Below are 20,841 nucleotides of genomic sequence, written 5' to 3'. Positions count from 1 at the left end.
TAGCGATAGTGTATTTGAATTCCCAAAATTTTCATCTGATCCTTCTCTCCCATTATATATAACAGGAACTACTGAAGGTAAAGACAGCCTGATCGATGTAACTGAGGGGATTTATATTTCCTCTGCCTTTATAACATCATTTGAGAATGTAGACATTCTCACTTACTGCTCAGCATGTCAATATAAAGCCTTCTCTCTCCTTCACCTACTAAAGCAGCTAAGAAATATAAGACCATGGTGAAATATAGTTTTGGCAGCATCTCTGCTCTCCCCACATGCTGACCAGCACCCATGAAACAGCTTGTTATTCCTGTGAGTGACCGGGGAAAATCACGAAGGGAATTACAGTCTAGAATAAAAGTTCACTGCTTCATCTACTCTTCGGAGAGCGAAATGCAGATTGAGAAATTGTAATCTATAGCATTATATAGATAGTGATTATCTAATTAGGTCCTGTTCTTCATAACTTCCTTTTAATTCTCTAAAATTTTTAATATAACTTTCAGGTACCCCTGATATATTAAACACTTTACTTAAAAAAAGCTTTCTTTCACTGTTAATTTTTTTCCTATATCTTTTTTTCTCTTGCTGAAGTTACGTGACATAGTTAAGGGAACCTGGGATTCTCAAAATCTGAGTGGCACGTGACAATTCTCTTTGTTTGCATTGCTGATGCTTTCTCTATTTCTGCCTATGTAGGAACATAATTTGCCTTAAAGGTAACTAACAAAAATTTGGGTACATTTATATAAAAACCCAGTACTTTGTATGAAAATTTAATATTACAAACATATTGGGTCATTGAATCAGAAAAAAAAAGAGTAAGATTAGGCTAACATTCTCTTTTCCATTCATCACTACCTGTAAAAACAATGTATAAGGTATAAAATAAGCACCTTACCAAAATTAAGTTCAAAGATGGAAGCTTCTGGTCCCTCAGGCTGCTTGAAAATTTTCAAACAGTATAATTTTGCCATGGTTTTTGTGCTAATATTATAAAATTTTGTGAAGTGAAACAAAGGATTATTTTTTTTTTTAATGTAAGCCCCCACTATCCCAAACCTCTGACACAAAAATATACAAACCCCAAACCTTTTTTTAATGAGGAATTTAGAGGATTTGGTGGCTTGGTTTCAGGTTTTTTTCCTTTTTTTTTTTCTTCTGGTTCACCTTCTGTAATTATTATTGGAGATTTTAAAGACTGAAGCTGAATCATTGGGAGTTTTATAGTCTTCCATATCAGAAAGTTTTGCAAAATGCACAAAAAACTAAAAATGGCCAGACAAAGCTTTGAAGAACTATTTCTTCAATGCTTCCTCAGGCAGCATGGATTTTTTTTACTACTGTTTAAGTGAAGGATTATCACATTTTGAAATCATACTTAACATTTCAACAAGAAAACACCATCTACGAAATATAATTTTTGTTAATCTTGGGAACAGAGTACCACAACTGAAATTTCAAAGTCCTCCACCTGAAAATCTGAGCATAAGTCAGCATTTAGACAGAGACTATAGAGAGAGACTATGAATTGTAACAGTTCTATCTTTTTCTCCCTACATATTTTGGTTATCTGTATGGCATTAAAAATCCTAAAAATGCTTTGTTCTTCAATGCCTTTATCCAAGACCATAAAAGTGATTGCAAAAGAGTACGTTAGCTGTCACAACTGCTGTTGACTAACCTAGAAACAAAAGGTACAGATGAATAGAAAACATTTTTTAAGGAAACACAATACATGGCAAAGTCATTAAGTCATGCACCTGCATCTCTGGGCTCTCCATTCTGCACCCTATTCCATACATGAACTGCCTTACTAAAAGATCCCATTAAATAAGGACGTTAAGTACTCAACTTCTCCAGCAGTGCGGTGGATTACTGACCTGTACAAGGACTTACTGTCCTTGTACCATAGCCAGGAGAAAAATATTACAAGGTTACTAAAACAATAATGTTCAAATGGAAAAGGTAACTCTTAGATTTCCTTTGGAACTTTCCCTTCCTTCTCACACAATCCTCCCCATGGACTTCAGAAAAATTGGGGGTGCTGTTACAAGTCCATGGCCTTTCCCACCCCAGAAGACTTGAAAGAGGTAGCATTTGATTGGAAATCTTTATTTTGTTTCATTTGCTTGTGTAACACTTCTGCCCATGACAAGCTATAATGACAAGTAGTAGGATTCCTGCTTGACCAACCTGATCTCCTTCTATGACCAGGTGACCTGCCTAGTGGATGAGGGAAAGGCTGTGGATGTGGTCTACCTGGACTTCAGTAAGGCCTTTGACACCGTCTCCCACAGCATTCTCCTAGAGAAGCTGGTGGCTCACGGCTTAGACAGGTGTACTCTTTCCTGTGTAAAAAACTGGCTGGACAGCCGGGCCCAGAGAGTTGTGGTGAATGGAGCTCAATCCAGTTGGCGGCCGGTCATGAGCGGTGTTCCCCAGGGCTCAGTGTTGGGGCCGGTCTTGTTCAATATCTTTATCAATGATCTGGACGAGGGGATCGAGTGCACCCTCAGTAAGTTTGCAGACGACACCAAGTTGGGCGGGAGTGTTGATCTGCTTGATGGTAGGAAGGCTCTGCAGAGGGATCTGGACAGGCTGCATTGATGGGCCGAGGCCAACTGTATGAGATTCAACAAGGCCAAGTGCCGGGTCCTGCACTTTGGCCACAACAACCCCATGCAGCGCTACAGGCTTGGGGAAGAGTGGCTGGAAAGCTGCCTGGCGGAAAAGGACCTGGGGGTGCTGGTTGACAGCCAGCTGAATATGAGCCAGCAGTGTGCCCAGGTGGCCAAGAAGGCCAATGGCATCCTGGCCTGTATCAGAAATAGTGTGGCCAGCAGGAGTAGGGAAGTGATCGTGCCCCTGTACTCGGCACTGGTGAGGCCGCACCTCGAATACTGTGTTCAATTTTGGGCCCCTCACTACAAGAAGGACGTTGAGGTGCTGGAACGTGTCCAGAGAAGGGCAACGAGGTTAGTGAAGGGTCTGGAGAACAAGTCTTAGGAGGAGCAGCTGAGGGAACTGGGGTTGTTTAGCCTGGAGAAAAGGAGGCTGAGGGGAGCCCTCATCGCTCTCTACAACTACCTGAAAGGAGGCTGTAGCGAGGTGGGTGTTGGTCTCTTCTCCCAAGAAACAAGCGATAGGACAAGAGGAAACAGCCTCAAGTTGCGCCAGGGGAGGTTTAGATTGGATGTGAGGACAAATGTCTTTACTGAAAGAGTGGTTAAACATTGGAACAGGCTGCCCAGGGAAGTGGTTGAGTCCCCATCCCTGGAAGTATTTACAAGACAGGTAGATGAGGTGCTTAGGGACATAGTTTAGTGGGCATGGTGGTGTTGGGTTGATGGTTGGACTTGATGATCTTAGAGGTCTTTTCCAACCTTAATGATTCTATGATTCTATGATTTTCAAATGGGACCAAAGAATTTAACTGTGCGAGTCCAATGACAATTTTTCACAGGAACTAAACACCTACATCACTTCAGCAGTACAGGAACTTTCTCACATTTTTTGTTCTATCCAAAATATGATGAAAGAAAGGGAAATCCAGGGAGTCCAAGGTAAAAAAATACACTACCCAGTAAATTACAGATGATTAGACTAAAATTTTTTTTCTCCTTTTCTCTCCCAATTTCCTAAACAAAATTGTTCATAGAACTAAAACAAGATACCACATTCCATTTTAAAATGACAGTTTTCATGGGGATTTTTTTTCAAGCATGGAATGCGAAATCTCTTGTTCCTTCATTACAGCAGCTGTCTATCATACTATGTCCTAGATCCACGTCTGTGCCATTTGCACTCCTCATAAACCTTGGTAGTCTCTTCTTGTTTGGAAGTCGAAGGAAGTTCAGTGAAAGCCACTATCAATTAAGCCTTTTGTTCCAATAGATAATGCTTGTACTTTATTTGAAAATTTTGACCAACAGATCATTCAGTCAAATGAACTCACCTCAAAGGGACCTATTTCACTGCTAGTATCTCAACAGGAGAACACTGCCAGCATTAATACTCAGGTGTTTTTTTCAGAAAGTCAAGAGGATAGAATTATTGCCATTAATATTGAAATCTTCAAACTCACTCTTCTCACTACACTTAATAAAACTTTTCAAAAATTAAAATATAAATAGAACAATATGTTCCATAACTTAAGACTGTATTTTTATTCAAATTAAACTTGTTTTTATGACTGTCATTATTTTCTTTGTCATTTGACTCTCATAGCGCGCAATGCAATTAAATCATAGAACTGACTCCAAATGCTCAACATACACAACTCCTAGTGAAGCAAATGAGAGAAGAGACATTCAGCAGCCAATGAAAACAGGAAAAGAGTGAGCCAGTATTAAATGAATAAATAAATAAATAAAATGTCAACACTCTTTTAGTTATAATTCTTGCTATCATGAACAATAAAATGCAGTTAATTCTCTACAGATGACCATGTTTCACCTAACCTGTAGCCAAAAATTCCTTTGAGAATTTTTATCAAGAAAAGAGAGATGTAATTCTCTGGAAAACTGTAGCTTAATTAAGAAAACAGCTAGCAACAATCTGTTAATACATAGTTCTTTTAAGATACAGCTAATGCTGCGTTTACTAAGTCACGAGCCACTACACCTTTACAGGGGGAGAAAAATACAATTATCACAGTGCTAGCTTGGGTGGAGAGTCTACAGTTTTTGACTGTGTTAGATAGTATTAGTGAAAGAAGAAATTGCAAATGAAATTACATTTAGGGTCAAATGCAATAATTCAAGAGTAATTTTAGACCTTTCCCAGCAAATACTTAAGTGGGCATAATTCATAACAACTTCAATTACCAGTTCTAGTGAAAGTCTGTCTCATATTTACTTTTCTTTCTTCTCTGCAGAAAACCACGTTTCACACAGTGACAGATGAAAATTAGCAAGTCCTTTCCTTCTGAGAAAATTTTCCTTTTTCTTGCAATGTGTATTTCAATTGTATGTATGACTTAGTAAATATTTTTAGTCAAAGCTTTTGAAAAGGCTATGGTGTCACAAAGAAATGCTTTCAAATGAAAAGCCAGTGGCTAACTAGCAAACTGCACCGAAGAAAAACTGCATTTTAGAAGTTAGTCCTGCACTCAGTAGGGCAGGTTCTTGGGCAGTGTAAATCTGAACAGCTCTTATCACAATGGTGCCACATTCTACACAGGCTGAAAATCTCATGCTGGTTTTGTCAAAGAATGCACAGAATAGGTTCATATTTTTCATGCATCTTTAGTAAAGACTTAAGTGCAGCAATCTTCAAAGCATCCTTGAAAACCTCCAAAACAAATGTTGAGATATATAAAATAAAATACAAAGCACTAGACGACAGGAAAAATAGGTAACTTTTGTATTCTTCTCCTCCCTTCTCATAACTCACAAGTTATGCAGCTGTGATTCATGCACAGTAAGCCAAGAAAGTTCACATTTTTCAGTATGAGTAATGCTGGACATCTGTAAAATTATTTTAATGGAAGTACATTTAAAGGGCATGAAAATTCTTCCAGAAATGTGCTTACCTCTTCCAGAGCAAGGTAAATTAGAATTTCCTTGGCATTTCTTAGCACTTTCCTCAACTGACAATGGACAAGAACGTGGGTGTTCACACTTCCTCCCAGTCCATCCTTCCTTACAGTCACACCTTCCACAATTACACTGTCCATGACCTTTAAAATGAATACAATTAAAGATTAGCCTCCATACTGATGATAGGTATTAAAATCTCATGATTAGATGAACTTTATCAAAGTTGTGGTTTCATTAAATAATCAGACTGGCAAAAAATACAATCAATTCACTAATTCTACTTTTTTTCTGAAAATAGGACTGGTCTATCATTCCACTTGAGCCATATTTCCTTTTTTTTTTTTTTCTTAAGGGATGTTTTGCCACTTGACCCATGCTCCTCATGCGAAAGAGTGGAAAAGAGGTTACAAATACACATTTCACCACTGTCTGGAAAAGTGGGGCTGTCATAAGGCAATCTTTCATTTAGCTTTATGTTCTTTTTCTACCACAGTTGCAGCATATTCTCTAAGTGATATATCTATACCATCTTTTATCTACTTGCAATCAACGTGATCCACTAGAGACAAGCAATGTGACACCAATTCCAAGTCTCAAACCAGTGCCTTCTACTAAATAGTGATGTGTAAATAATAAAATATTGGACATAATCAATTCTCATTTCAATAGGGCAGTTGGATGTAGTTTTGGTATCTCATTAGCTAACTTGACTCTTCCTGACCATGTCTGAACATAGCAACATAAACACAACTTTCACTGTGCAAGTTGTTGTGAGCAAAAGCAACTGAACTCCATAGAAGCTTTTCTGGAAAGTTTCTTTAAAAAAATGTGACAGCCGAGAAGTTAGGGGTGAATCCCTCCTGAGAACTTAACCTGGAAAGCCATCCAAACAATCTATTTCCTCTATATGAATGCTAACATAGCCAGACCAAGAAAAACCAAGCTAATTGCCCAGCTCACTTCATCATAAGCCTAATGCTCTTTGCATAAAGCAGTGGGATTCTGGCAATAAAAAATGTTCCCTGCACTGGATGAGGAAAGCTTGAGCATCAGCTAAAAGATTCCTTGCCACAAAATCAAATATTTATTTTCATGAGCTCTGACAGCAGGTTAGATCTCTCACAATTTTCACGTAGTCATCATTCACTGGACACAGGACCCCAAAGCATTGCTCTGATATCCACTTGTCTATCCAGGTTCTTCTTGAACACCATAGCAACACAGATTTTGTCTCTCTTTCTAACTGTACTTGCATTTTAAGACTGGCTTATATTATATTTCTAAAACATATGCATTCGTCAGTTCACAAGGAGAAAATGGGAGGAAGCAAGCATTCTATGAGTTATCAGAGTAGTTCCCAGAATACAAGTCTTATTAATTTCACAAGAATAACTTTTATTTACATTAGTTATTTGTTTTCCTTGAAAAGCATTAAAGGCTTCCTCTTGTTTAGAGGGTAGATTTAGATTAGATATTAGGAAGAAATTCTTTACTGTGAGCGCGGTGAGACACTGGAACAGGTTGCCCAGAGAAGTTGTGGATGCTCTGTCCTTGGAAGTGTTCAAGGTCAGGTTGGATGGGGCTTTGAGAAACCTGGTCTAGTGGAAGGTGTCCCTGCCCATGGCAGGGGGGTTGGAACTAGATGATCTTTAAGGTTCCTTCCAACCCAAACCATTCTATGATTCTATGATTCTGTCCCTTGCTTTCATGTGTACCTGCTGACAGGTTGCGAACTGGACGTATGTTCCCTGATCCAGATAGATACTTACGAGAGGATGATGTTCTTTCACATAGTATTTTCTTTGCTAGAGCCACAGCAAAGGAGCTAATGAGATGTGTGAATGTAGGAATTTTCTTGTGGAAGCTTTTTTTTCTTTCTATGTTAAGTCATGAAAGCTATTCTCTCTTTAAAGGAAGAGAATCACTTTAATGTTGCGAACACCTCTGAAAGAAAATCATTCAGAAACATACTGAACAGCACTTCACATGTTAAAAGAAGGCATACGGTCGCCCATATGAGGTACTGTAAATTGACAGTCACCCCAAGCCATATGAAGCTTCTGGAGGGAGCTGTTGTTGTGTGATGTTAAATCCTCACAGCAGGGCTGTCAATTCCTGTCATTTGTAGTTTATGAAATAAACATAGCATTTCATTCAGTTACAGTAAAACTCTTTACACATAAACATTCTTTCCTATCATTTCAATCTGCTACTCAGGACAATGTGATTTCCTGTCTGTACCTATTAAGTAGGCAGAACAAGACAGGAAAAGTTTTGTATTGGCTCCGTTTGATGTAGATTTTAAGAGAGCTGGATTATTTTCCCTAATCTGACTAATCCCTCTTGGATTCATCCTAAATCAATTTACAAATAATTGTGAGAAAAATGAGGATATTTTGCAGGCAGACCTAATGCGTGCACACTTTGTGCACTAAGTAAATTTATTTCACATAAACAAATAAAAAAGCTGTCCAGTTACAATTCTGCTAGTAAATCTTTGATTTAATTGCAGATTCTGTCTGTCTACCGCAATAAACCAAAATTAATACTTATGCACCTTGCCCATTTCTGAAACAGGACTAAACAGCAGGACTATAAGACATTGTTCACACTGCTTCATGTGAAAATGGAGAGTTTTGCACAATCTATTTGAGGAACGCATACTTGGATGACCAGCTAAGGCTAAATTAGGCTTTTCTAAAACATAAGAATAAGAAGTAGTACTAAAATTTTTGCTGATTAGATAGAAAAACTAAGCTACACTTCAACACGAGTTTTAGTTACATCAAGCAAGCCATATGAGCACCTCCTTCTGTGTCTTTCATAAGGTTTGGTCATTTACAGTTATGTCTGTGTAATGAAGAACAGTGTACCAGTCCTTGATCCAATGTCAAATGGCAATATCTTCCCCCCAGCTCCTTTGCAACTGTCCATACCTTCTTACACTCTGCTTTCTTACAACCATTACCACCCTGGGCAGCAGCAGCAGCAATGGCAATAATGTCCAGGAAAGAGGGAGTTCAAGCCCTGTTTCAGTGATGCAGCGTTAGCTGTAGATGGCCCAGGTTTGCTTTAATCTAATGAGGTTTGAAACTCCAGTGTTCACCCTTAACTACAGAACACATTTACCATGTTGGTTTTTAGCTTTGTATTCCTTAGCTGCTGCTGACATTTTGATCAGTCCCTGAGTGCTAAAAACATACTCAGCAACACAATAATACATTCAAAAATTGACAACATCCCAAAGTCAATCCTCCTGCTGCTCTCATGACTGCAGTTCTACATCCTTCCAGCTTATTAATTAAATAAACCTATATAACATTTGTAGGTGGCTGAAACTATAACAAGCAAATGAATTCACTGAAGTTTTTTAGAAATGTTTCTTCTTTTTTCTCATTTTATTAGCTAGTGATTCATCAATATTTATTAAAAAAAAAACAGTTGAGAAACCTTTCACCTTTATAACAGGCAAAGAAGAGGCTAAGAATTTTATGTATCGTGTTTGTTTCAACCTTCTCTCCCTATTACAGACAACTCCTATGATCTTTCTATGATGGATATGTCATTCTAGTAATAGGAGGAGAATATACCACATCATTATTTTCCTTGATGTGACTGCATTCTTCCTGTTATTAATTAGGCCAGATCAGATTTCTACAGGACGCATTAGAGCTGACAACCTGTAATCTGTCAAGTCCCTTTGAAACCACCCTCATTTGTTTTTGCAAAGTTCCTGTGTACAAATTGCATGCTGTGTATTGATCAAAGTTCTTCTTTCCTGCCCAGCATTAGCATCTTTATCAATAACTATACAAAATCATATGCAAGGTCTCACTCAGAATCTCAGCTTTTGTTAGTTGATACATGGAGCATCAACCTATGTACGCTGCAAACCTTGGATGGCTGGATGGGCGTTAACTAATTTGAATATAATGCTCTGAAGTACAAGTAAAAGAAAAAAGGAAGGTGAAAGTATCTAAGATGTACAGTCAGTGATGTGTGGCTGGACCACACATTCATATTTTCCACATATTGATGCTCTAATTGTTCTCAGGTCAATTGGTGTTCTCAGGATACTGTTTTTCATTAATTCACTTTTCCTTGAATTTCTTCCTCTTGCTTGTCCTCTCCCTGCCATATAACATGAAATAACAAAATTTGATCTAACAAATTTTCAAATTTAAATTTCCCCAAGGAAGGAGATAGATAGATAGATAGATAGATAGATAGATAGATAGATAGATAGATAGATAGATATTAAAGTTTCAACCATTCTTTAATTTATGGTACTCTTGTCTGAGGACAAGAGTATTAGAAGGGAGATGGGCACCTAAAAGTATTTCGTATTTACAGAATTTTGTTAAAAGGCATAGAAAAAAAAGACGTTTTAAGAAAGCTTTAGAACTGGTAACTTTTTTTTTTTTTTACAGAATTATGTCTTTTAATTTAAAAAGTCCACTCCCCAAAAAAAACAGCTAAAGCTTCGTATATTTTAAGCTAGGAAAATGAGAATTGGAGCACTAAGGAAGAGCAAGATCAGACCAATTGGATGCTTTTGTTATAAAACTACACATAAGCTCCTTTTATATATATTCATTACCTGAACAGAAGTCATCAGAATATCTATCATACACTGCTTTGCAGTTTCTTTCATCACACTCACAAGTATCTCCATGAATATCTCCCCAGTCACCAGTTGGGTCCACATCATGGCATGTGCATTCTCCACATACACATGTGCCTAGGAAAGAGAAAAAGAAGAAAAGAGAGGCAGAGATAGAAGATTAACTGAGCAATTTAGAGTAATCGTAGTTTGATTACAGGAATTTACATTTGTGAATTTTCTGCTTTCACAGGAGTGCAGTTTCAAAGCTGCAAGTGTTAATCACGAGTGTGTGCTCATCTTCTATGATTTAAAACCTTCTATGATTATTTAGTAGTAATACTTTATACAAACAAGTTGGCTTCCTGTTCAAGTTTCTTTTTGCTGTTGATCCTTGTTAGGAATCAACAGAAAAATGTAGTGCACAGAACAGTCATAAATCTTTGACATCAACAGTAATTTGCCCTGACACTAATGACAATAAAAATCAATGCTGTTTAAATGACTTGGGCTTGGGCACAGTGGATAATTAATGATTGTTAAAGCATAAACATTTAAACTAGAAGGGAATCCAAATTCTAATCCAGCTGAAAATGTCTAGGAGGTCATTCTTTACCTAAGAAGAACATCAGCACAGATCTACATGAAAATGATACTTTTCCACTTTTCCCAAGTCAATATTCAGGGCAACACCCTGTTGTTTACAGTAAGAAGGGAAATGTGAAATATGACAGAGAGACTAATTTGGCACAACCTTACTGATACACAGAGAACAGACATCGTATTTACTCAGGAAAAGTCAGAACAAAAAAAGACAGTTTCCTTATTAAGAAATCCGAATATGCTTCAGGGCCGTACACTCACTACTTTTTCTGAGATGCCAACAGGCACAAAGAAGCAGCCTAACCTTACGGATGCATGCAGTCCATTTCCTGGAGAGTAGCTTCACCTTCTGCTACTCCACCAAAGCCTTTGTCTTCTTATTCAGAGTACTCTGAACAATATAATGCATTTGAGGACAACAGGACAGGGTGACTGAAGAGTACATATAGATATGGGCACATTCTCTAAAAAGAGAAGGTCTACACAATCGTGCATGCATGACAGTTACATGAAGCAGGAAGAGCTGCTGCCCTGTTTAGTGCTAAAGCCACCAAGACAGCCCTCAAGAAGTTTGCACCTGATTTTTCATACTTTCACAATTCAGTGACATTACTGAAGGAGAAGAAAAAAACCAACAACAACCACCAAACAAAAAACCCCAGAAAATGAGGAAACGCCTCTGGAGAGTGACGAATCCTCCCAGAAACAACTTCAAAGTGAATTTGAATCAGCTGTCCTGGATATCGGAATGCAAAACACCATCTCACCAAAGTTTAAAAAATCTAAAGGTTCACATCTGGTCTCAGCTGGTTGACTAGGCAGTTGGTGGAAAGATAGAAACAATTTATCCATTTTAGCACTGAAGGAGGCTGGGCAGCAAGGTTAGACTCGATATTTAATTTTTTAGAAGGCTCAAGACTGACAAGATGTACTGCACCCATATCACAAGATGTATAAACACAGAAAACTGGATAAATAGGACTAAAGAGAGTAGAAAAACTATGTTGGAAAGCAACTTTGTGTAGTCAAAAGCCTACAAAATTTTTATGTGGATAAAATCACAAACACATGAAAGGCTAAAAATATAGAAGTATCCCAAGAATGTACCTTTGTATAGGAGTTTGTAGCTATTCAGAATATCAGCTATGCTATTTATCCTCATTTCCCCAAATTACAATGTAAATTTAAAGAAATACTTGCACATTAAAATTTCAAATTTGAATAAAAAAATTGCTTTGACGAGAAATTCTTTGACAAGAAATTACTTCCTCGGTGCAAACAAAGCATCTGATCTGAAGCCACTTCTATATTTATTATTTCCAGAATTACAGAAAATTTTTTACTGCTAAAGTCCCAAGACTAAATGAGCCTACATGGTCTCTGTATTTGAGCCAACCTTTCAATTTCCTCATAATTAAGAGAAGAGAGTTTTCTAAATGCTCTCAGGATAATTAGATGTTCTCACTATAGCAGGTTTTGTCAGTAGAGATCTTGTTTAAGAGAGGTATCTATGTGACTTGCGCTTATGTTCTACTGTAATTATTCTGGACTATTGCCAAAAAAATAACTTTTTTTTTTAACTCTTTGTTCAATGAAGCCAAACATAGCAGCTAGTGAAAAGCAACCTTATTTTGTGCTTTTTTTTTTTCAAAATGGCAAAATTAGACAGAAGTATAAGGTAAAATTCAAATTCCAGAACTTTGTGCAAATAAAACCCCATGTAGTTAGAAATATTGTGTGAAGTCCACCTCTCCAGCTCTGTATGCATTCCACGGCATTGTTACTGAACCCTTCTTAGTTGTTTTTTCAGGTTGCAGTGGAAACTAAAAGCTTTGAGTTTTCATTTTCCCTATTCAATTGTGGGTCCTTGATCTTCTTTAAGAGTGAATTGACATACAGTCCTGTTGGCCTTACAGCACAAATCCATTCAAAGTCAAAAATCTGCTAATATTTTATCTTGCAGGATAGGTCTCTCACGAAAGCAGATGTATTAACAAATTACCCTGCTCAGTCTTACTACAAAAATGAAGGATGAGAACAACTTGGGTCAGCTTAATCCAAAAATGGATGTGGATTTGTGTAAGTTTATACCTAAACACAGGTATCTACTCATTCACTTGGAAATGTATATCCAGATTTGAAATAAGTGAGAACAGACAAGAAACTATCAGCGAACACAATCTATGTCCTACTGCAGAAAATGCATATTGTAAAATAAAAGCAAGCTATATAAATATGCGTAGAAGGAAGGTGCGAATGACACACCTCTGTTGCTGCAGATTTTGCCATCTGGAGATGTGCATCTTTTCTTGATCTCCCAGGGGGTGATGTCACACTGGAATTCACATTTATCTCCATGCCAACCAGCCTCACAGTAACAGTTTCCACAGTAACACTTTCCATGGCCTTAACCCAAAACAAATTTTATACAGTGAGAAAGAAGCAAGTTTTTAAAAGGCATTAACAATTTAACTGTTTTGATCTTTTCTTTTAAAAACTTTTAGTGCTAGACTCAAAATAGAAACAATTTATAGACCGTATATGCCTACATAAAATAAGACAAAGGCTATCTGAATTATACTTTTCCCCAAGTCTATTTTAGAACGTTTTCATTTAATCACAGATTAGATCTAATCAATAAACACTAAGAAAATAACATCAATATTTTTATATTTGTAAGCTTAATTTTTGAAACTTTATAGGTAAATTTGGAAGACAGTAAATCTAACAGTTAAAATTTATGCACAGCTTTAAATGTTAAGATAGGACATGCTTGCCCACTGTACTTGGCATGTCTAAGAAAGCATTGTGCGTTCTTGACTCCTCAGATAATTCCAGCAGAGGGACCTTGATTTACTACGAACTGTCTACATGGTATATGGCTTCCCTTCTTACCTGTTAAGAAGATGTTTGAACACGGATAAACCAGTTCATGAAAGATAAGAATTAGTAAAATGAACCTTTTAGATGTTCATTTAGCAAGCCACACATCTCCCCAAAAGATAGTTGAGTCATCTGAGGCTTGATGAAACCAGCTCCTGAACATTTTGATCCACTAAGGTACTTCTGCCATGTGCTTCAATGACACAAAGCACTTAAATTAAGTAGCTGCAACTCTTATAAATCTTAAAGCCATGTTAATTATTTACTAGAAGCATCAAGTCAGGATCTTGTCCTTTTTTCCCTCTACATATGTTAAGCTTAGTAGTCCTGGTCGTCTCTATCACAGTCTGGTCAACTTATATCCTTAACTATCAAGAGTGCAAATTTAGACCTGTGGAATAAAAATTTTTCCTGTTTTTACAATTACACATGAAATTTTCATTACAATTGTTTGGTTACATGTCAAAAAATAACAGAAGGTAAAAATACCAGCTTACTTAGATAACTAAACAAGAAAGACAGTATAAAATGATGCTTATTACCAAAAGGTTGTTCTTGAACAGTGGACAAGAAATAAAGGGGAAAATGGTGAAGAAGTAAATTAATTCAATCTACTGGCAATTTTTGCAGATTAAAACATCACTACTTCATTCTTCACTCACACTTGTATAGTCCTCAAATAAATATGAATTAAATGATACAATTTGCCACTACCTCTTGCTCTTGACTGAAGACATAATCACTCCATTAGAGCAAAAAAGCCTTAGATAAAAAAGATCAGGATCAGAATTTAATTTGCTAGAAACCATGATACTGTATTAAAAATAAGCTGCAACTTGATTCCAAGGTTTATGTAACCTTAAATAAAAAGTGATACAGTCAACTGACTGATCAAAATCCAACTGAGGCTGGAAAAATGCTTGATGCATCTTTGTAACTCTGCCCTACCTAAGAATTGATTTGCTTAAAAATTGCAGTCCCCTTGTGCAAAGATTAAAATGCACATTATCCATATCTCAGCATGGCATTGTATGTTTTTCCAGGATAAAATCCCAGCCTACAGCTGCAGGCTTTAGAAACGTGTGTAAACAGAAGCTTTTGTGTTTTCATTAGTTTGATCCTCCTGAGTTGGCTTTCTTTGAAGACAATTAAAATCTTCAAGATCTGCCTATACCTTCAAGGGCAATGAAGGGTATGTAGCAACTAAGTAGGTGCTACACAAACTGTGAAAGTACAACAGGCATTGATTAGGTCCAGCCTGTGTGTGGAGAGTATCCAGGGGCCATTGCTAGCTGAGCAGAACTGGGTTGGACGCTGTTTCTTTATTACTTCATAAATAAATGTAAATGATTCCTGTGGTGGAAATCTTGCAGAAAGAAAGACCGCATAGAGGGTATTAAAGGAGACATCGGGATGGGAGAGAGAAGCAATAACCGATAGGCATGTGGGGTCTGCTTTTTCTGTGATGAAATTATGTACCTTTGACCTTCAGTTCATGTGCTGTCCATTTCTTCTGCATAAGGCCTGGTTCAACATATGGTTATGTACTGTAGAGGTTTGTTAGAAAACAAAACAAAATCTAACACTCATAACCTACGTGCATAAACTTTTCGGCTTACAACAACCTAACCAAGTCAAGCACACCACTAGTTTTATATTCTTTACCTATATTTACTTTAGAAGGCTCCAAACCTTACAGAAGGTATCAGGGCTTTTATACTGATGAATCACAGACCTTGGAGACGTCAATCTACCAACATTTTTTTGCCCTTTTATACCAGCATACTTCGATTTCTGCATACACATAAGACTAGTTTTTTACATCTGGTCTGTTTTGGAATATGACACCATTGGATGAAACAAGGGGAAATAAAAGCTAAGAAAAAACTAACAATATAAACCAGCAGCAAAACAGGTAGGGAAAAAAACCTGACAAAAACAGCAGAAGGAGAATTTACTGGAACTAAATAAATGGTAAATTTTTATCATATTTGGTACCATATGCAATGGTGACAAGCAAATAAATATAAATGGAATCACTGGCACATAAAAATTATTGCCCTGCACTCATTTCATTTTAGGCAATTACTGGAAATATTGTACTCTATTCCTGGATTTGGACTTCAGAGGACCATTCTGTTTACCCTCATTTAAAATCCCTACTTAATCCTATGCAAAAAAAAAGTTCTTTTTGCCTTCAATGGCACTTATATAAATAGAATTTATTTTGTTCTCTGTGTAAGGATAAAGACAGATAAAGCTATTTTACACAAGTACTCTCTATCATTATACACACACACACAGAGCAAGCACTATTATGAGAGCATGAATAGTCTAAGAGCAGTTCTGAACCCTCCTGTATGCATACAGACACAGTATGCATGTGTATAGCTTGAAAAATATTTGTAGCACCTTCCAGCTCAAGGACAAGCCTCCCTAGTAACACAGGCAACAGCATCTATAATGCCATAAATGGTGTGTATTGCACAATATTTAATTGCCAGGTTACTATCTTATAATGAAATGAAATTTTTTGAATTTTTGTTGCTTTTCTATCTATCAGCAGAGTTCACTCCATCTTATTCTCTTGCCTTTCCTATCACAGATGAAATTTTTCTTCATTCATTCCTTTCCCTTTTTATCTCCTGAACTGCTTCTGAGTTCTCATCCTACATTTTTTATTGTTCTTTTTAATTTTTGCTTCCTTGACAAAATTCTTAATAATCTATTTTTCTTTTTTTGGGTTTTTTTTTTTTTATGTCCTCCATCTTGCTCTCATCTGTGCCACAAAGCAGGCACATTTCTTATATTCTACTGAAGACAGACACACTAAGCTATGAATTACCTTAGTGAATTACCTTGTATAATCCTCTTTGCAGTTCTTCCAAAAAGAGGAGGATGTCACAGGATTTCTTCATTCTTTAACCTCCTGCTTAGCTCATTTTTGCATCTGAAATTCCCACTTACAATTTGCAAGCTAAATTCTTGCAAATATAGTTTTAAGTCATACATTCAGTAAAGACATTTTGTAGGTCCACACAATTAAATGATTTTATAACAGCCTGTATTAATCTTCACCATTCTTCTTGTACTCACTAAAATACATACCTGTGCAAATCTCTTCTGTCTCATCATCTATGCATTCTCTGTCATCACATTCACAAAATTTACCATAGACCAGTCCATTTCCTTCTGAGTTTGCACATTTACACCTGCCACACTGACATGTGCCTGTAAACATTTAAGACAGTACTCAATGACTGCAGTTTATGGAAAGAGTTTCATTAGTCCATCAGAAATGGTACATGTTTTATTTCCGAGAAGGTTGAAATCTAAAAATCATCTGGCCAAATAAAGACAGACACCGAAACAATCCATATCAACAAAAAGCCTAATCTTAGCTGTAAATAGATACAACATTCAAGTGGTTCATTTTTAATAAGGAGCACCATATTTTCCTAAGTAAAATTCACTCCTAGAGTTGTCTGTCTGACTTCATGCAACTGAGGTATGAAGTCAGCTTTGGAAATTATATCTTCTGCCTACTGAAAGGAGAAAATTTAATTTAGTCGTCTTCTCAAGAATGAAGCCTGGTTTTGTCCAGCTCCACAGCCATGTTACATGAGAGTTACAGGGCATGGCTACTGAGGACCTGAAAATACGTCTGCCTAAATTCACGAAGTTCCTTTGCTGGAGACTCTAGTCTCCAGTCCCTTGTCTACAACCATCATCTGAGGATTAAGATTTTATAAGTATAGCCTTGGAGAAAAAGCCAGGACTCAAAGGAAGGAAACATTGGTGAGGAACATCTGCATGAAGACCTTATGATCAGATGTCAGGAAAAAAAGACTCAAGCTAGAAAGCAGTTACTGCAGCAATACATTAATTATACAACAGACAAGCTAATTGCGGAGAAATACATTTATAGCATTATTAAACAAACCATAAGGTATTATAATAGCATATCAACATTTTTACTGCAAAGTGCATGTTTTTCCAGTGGTATTGATGTCCACATTACAAGTTATTTCATTCATTTGGAGAACTGTAGGAACCTCTATAATAGCAACTTGTTATTTCAGGACTTTGACCCAATCTAAGCTTTTAGGGCTCATTTTTCTTCAGTTTGTGGGTGATGTCTCAGAAAAGAGTAGATCTTGCAAGAACGTTAAGAGCTACAATAAAGACACTTGCTGATTTGTCACAAGTAAGATGGGTTTTACCCATGTCAGACCAGCGAGTGGTTTGAGAACATGGGTCTGCCTGAGCTTCTCCTTCAATGTAAATACCCCCGGGACTCCCAAATGCTTTGGAAGTGTAGAGCTGTTTTTTCTCACAACATAAACCACAACAGAAAACTTTCTGACATTAGGAAAAGCCAGAGCGCTCAGGCGATGCAAAGGATGGAAATGGGTTTGTAAACAGATCTCTCTTCTGTCACCTCTGGTCTGGTCGCACATTTGCTTCTTGGTCTTCTGAGTACGGTTGCCCCGTCACCTAAGTGGCTGCCTCTCTCCATGACCGACCCTCCCAAACAGTAAAAGTTTGTTTTATTGCTCCCAGGGAAGGAAGAATCCCCCCTTTCCCCTCAGAGAGTCTATCTGACCTGGAGTGCAGTTGCCAGGGCGAAGCAAACAGCTGCCCTCTCCTCCTCCTCCTGAATATTTTCTAGTTTGGAACATAATGCATGATAACATATAACAGCCATAAATAAACATAATAAGGAGTTCTACAGTCAAAAAAACAAAGATACTATAAAATCACGTTAGAAACAAAAGTATTACCATGCCGGTCATATAAGACACCCCTTTTCCCTACCTCTAACACCTTTATGAAAATTGTAAGGGTAGGACCTTTGTGCAATACCATGTTAAACTGGGGCCCTGTGGTCAATGGGCTTGCACAAGCTGTTTCAGCAGTCACTGGTGTCACTATGCCAGCAAGTATAGATTTAAAAAAAAAGGAACTTAATTCACAAGACTCATACCCCTCACGTTACAACCATACATATTTTAGAAAACATGGTTATTGATACAAAAGAAGTCCTCCAAAATAGAAGTTTTATGCTGACATTACACAACTAGTTTGCAGAAGCCATTTTACATTTCACCATTACAAGTATAGTACAAGTTTTACTAAACTTCATATTAATCCAAATGAAGAACAGAAGAATGGGGCTCTGCGACATACATGGCCAGTCTAAAAAAGTAAACTTTAAAAATGTTTGCAAGAGCTAATATAATAAAATAATAATACAACTGATAAGACAACATAAGTAACCTACAGAACTAGAATTATTTGCTACAATTACTTGGAAAATAAATACAAATAAAATTTTTGAGAAAACTGTCTTGTTTACAGATAATTCCCAAACAGGAAAAAAGATAAAATGGCAAATTGATTCATAAATTGGGCATCTAAAGAGGCCAGACAGACTGTGTCCTAAAAGTGTCCATTATTTCCCATTGACTAGAAGTGGAAATTTTTCACATAGAGAATCTTGGTTTAGGTAGGATGCCCTAGTTGCTCTGACAAATGATTAGGAACAGTTGAGTGAGAAAAATTAAATTTTAGGTGGATCTTGATTGGTTCATGAAAAGAATTACAATAAATAGTTAGCTGTGTGACAGCAGAGGACTGTTTTTGCAGCAACTCATGTCATCCCTTTCCATCTTTCATTGGCAATTAAAAAACAGAGCTCAGACCCCAAAGGCAATGTTGGCAGTAGATCAAAAGACAATCCCATGAAGACAAAATATGTATGGTTACAGCCCATCAAAGTTACCCCAAACTCCCTAGCCAGTCTCATTGGAATTCCTGTCCTGTTTAATACCAGCAAAACCGAAAGCATTTATTCTTCTTATCCCACAAACACTCCCCTCTTAGCCACTTTTAGTGGTTGTTCAGCTACGTTGGTTTTCCTGTGAAGACTCAGTGATAGACAGACAGGGGCCACTTCTAGCCAAGGAAAGAAAGAGAAAAAAAGGTGTTAACAACCTTGTTTAAGTGCTTTGACTGATCACAAGGAACTATGCTTATTTTTGAGAGACAGTTTCTCATTTAGGTGTCTCTCATTTGTTAGCCAAACAATCACGAGTTTCATATAATCTATATTATTGTCATAAATGAAATGTATCTTTTACCCAGTATGCTGTATGCTTAAAATTTTACATTAAATTGGTTTCACATCTTGTTGTGAGAGCCTAGCTTCTCTGTAGCAAGTCCCACAAATCCTTTCGGTTCTTTGCTCATGTCAGCAACTACCTTTCGAGAAAGTTAGTTGTATGCAAATGTATGGACCCAGACAGAAATTAAAGGCCAGCAATAGTGAGCAGAAGTGGGGTTCCTGAAACATTCTCTCACTCGGAGATCAATGTGATGGAAAAACTGGAGGGCAGTTTCTGGTCTCAAACCTTGACTGGTAGAAACTGCCCTTCAAAATTTTACCATTCTGCTGTGAAGTCTGCTAAAAGGCCGTTTCTTTTTCCTCTGATTTTTTTTAAGGAAAGGACATTCCTAGTTAAGTTAGGACGAGTTATAAAATTAAGGAATTAGAGAAAAGAGAGTTATCAAATCAGAAAAGTGAAGATGAAGTACCCCATTGAAATGGCTCAGCAGATCTTCCAGAACTGTTTTTAATAATCATTGTTAGAGCTCAAAAGTGTCTCAAAAAACTGTCCAGCTTATAAATGTCCTGGAAAAATATTTGCAAATGCCATTTCTGCATGCTATAAACACAAACACAAACAATGACATCAGTTTCTGTGTTAGTGCCATTACCATAACCTTTTGATGGGCAAAATACATGACACAGCTGCAGTTTCATCAACCTAAAATAGCTATGGATAAACTAGAGTACAAAAGTAGGCATTCTGAATCAGTGCACATCATATGCACAGGAATAGGCCTATAGGAAAATTAAGCATTTTAGTATACACACAGTTACTTCTCAGTCTCTTGAAACATACTCTACAAAATTCCTAAGTAGAAAAGAAATTACAGTGATTCTCCAGATAACACAGGGAGAACATCAAGCCATCAAAAGCAACAAAAGACATCTTACCTGCACCAGAACAGATGATATCTTGAGAATTCTTGCACATTTCATTGCTTTTCTTCCGTGTAAGATTGCAAGTAGTTGGATACTGACAAGCTTCACCATACCAGCCTTCATCACATTTGCACTTCCCACAGTCACACTTCCCATGG

At 37.1% G+C, this 20,841-nt stretch overlaps 1 protein-coding gene across 1 annotated transcript in view; it reads right to left on the bottom strand.

Annotated features, from left to right (window-relative positions):
* Nucleotides 1-20,841, bottom strand: part of ITGBL1 (integrin, beta-like 1 (with EGF-like repeat domains)) — a 156,580-nt gene that overhangs the window by 69,045 nt on the left and 66,694 nt on the right. The window contains exons 3-7 of the mRNA XM_009333337.1: nt 20,696-20,841; nt 16,741-16,863; nt 13,015-13,155; nt 10,144-10,284; nt 5,537-5,683 (exon numbers count right to left, since the gene is read on the bottom strand). Coding sequence (XP_009331612.1) covers nt 5,537-5,683; nt 10,144-10,284; nt 13,015-13,155; nt 16,741-16,863; nt 20,696-20,841 — 698 coding nt within the window. The remainder of the gene's footprint in view (nt 1-5,536; nt 5,684-10,143; nt 10,285-13,014; nt 13,156-16,740; nt 16,864-20,695) is intronic.

Source organism: Pygoscelis adeliae, unplaced genomic scaffold (genome assembly GCF_000699105.1).
Source record: "Pygoscelis adeliae isolate BGI_AS28 unplaced genomic scaffold, ASM69910v1 Scaffold48, whole genome shotgun sequence".
NCBI lineage: Eukaryota > Metazoa > Chordata > Aves > Sphenisciformes > Spheniscidae > Pygoscelis > Pygoscelis adeliae.
Note: the sequence above shows the minus strand (reverse complement) of the source record. Positions and strands in the feature narration are given on the sequence as shown.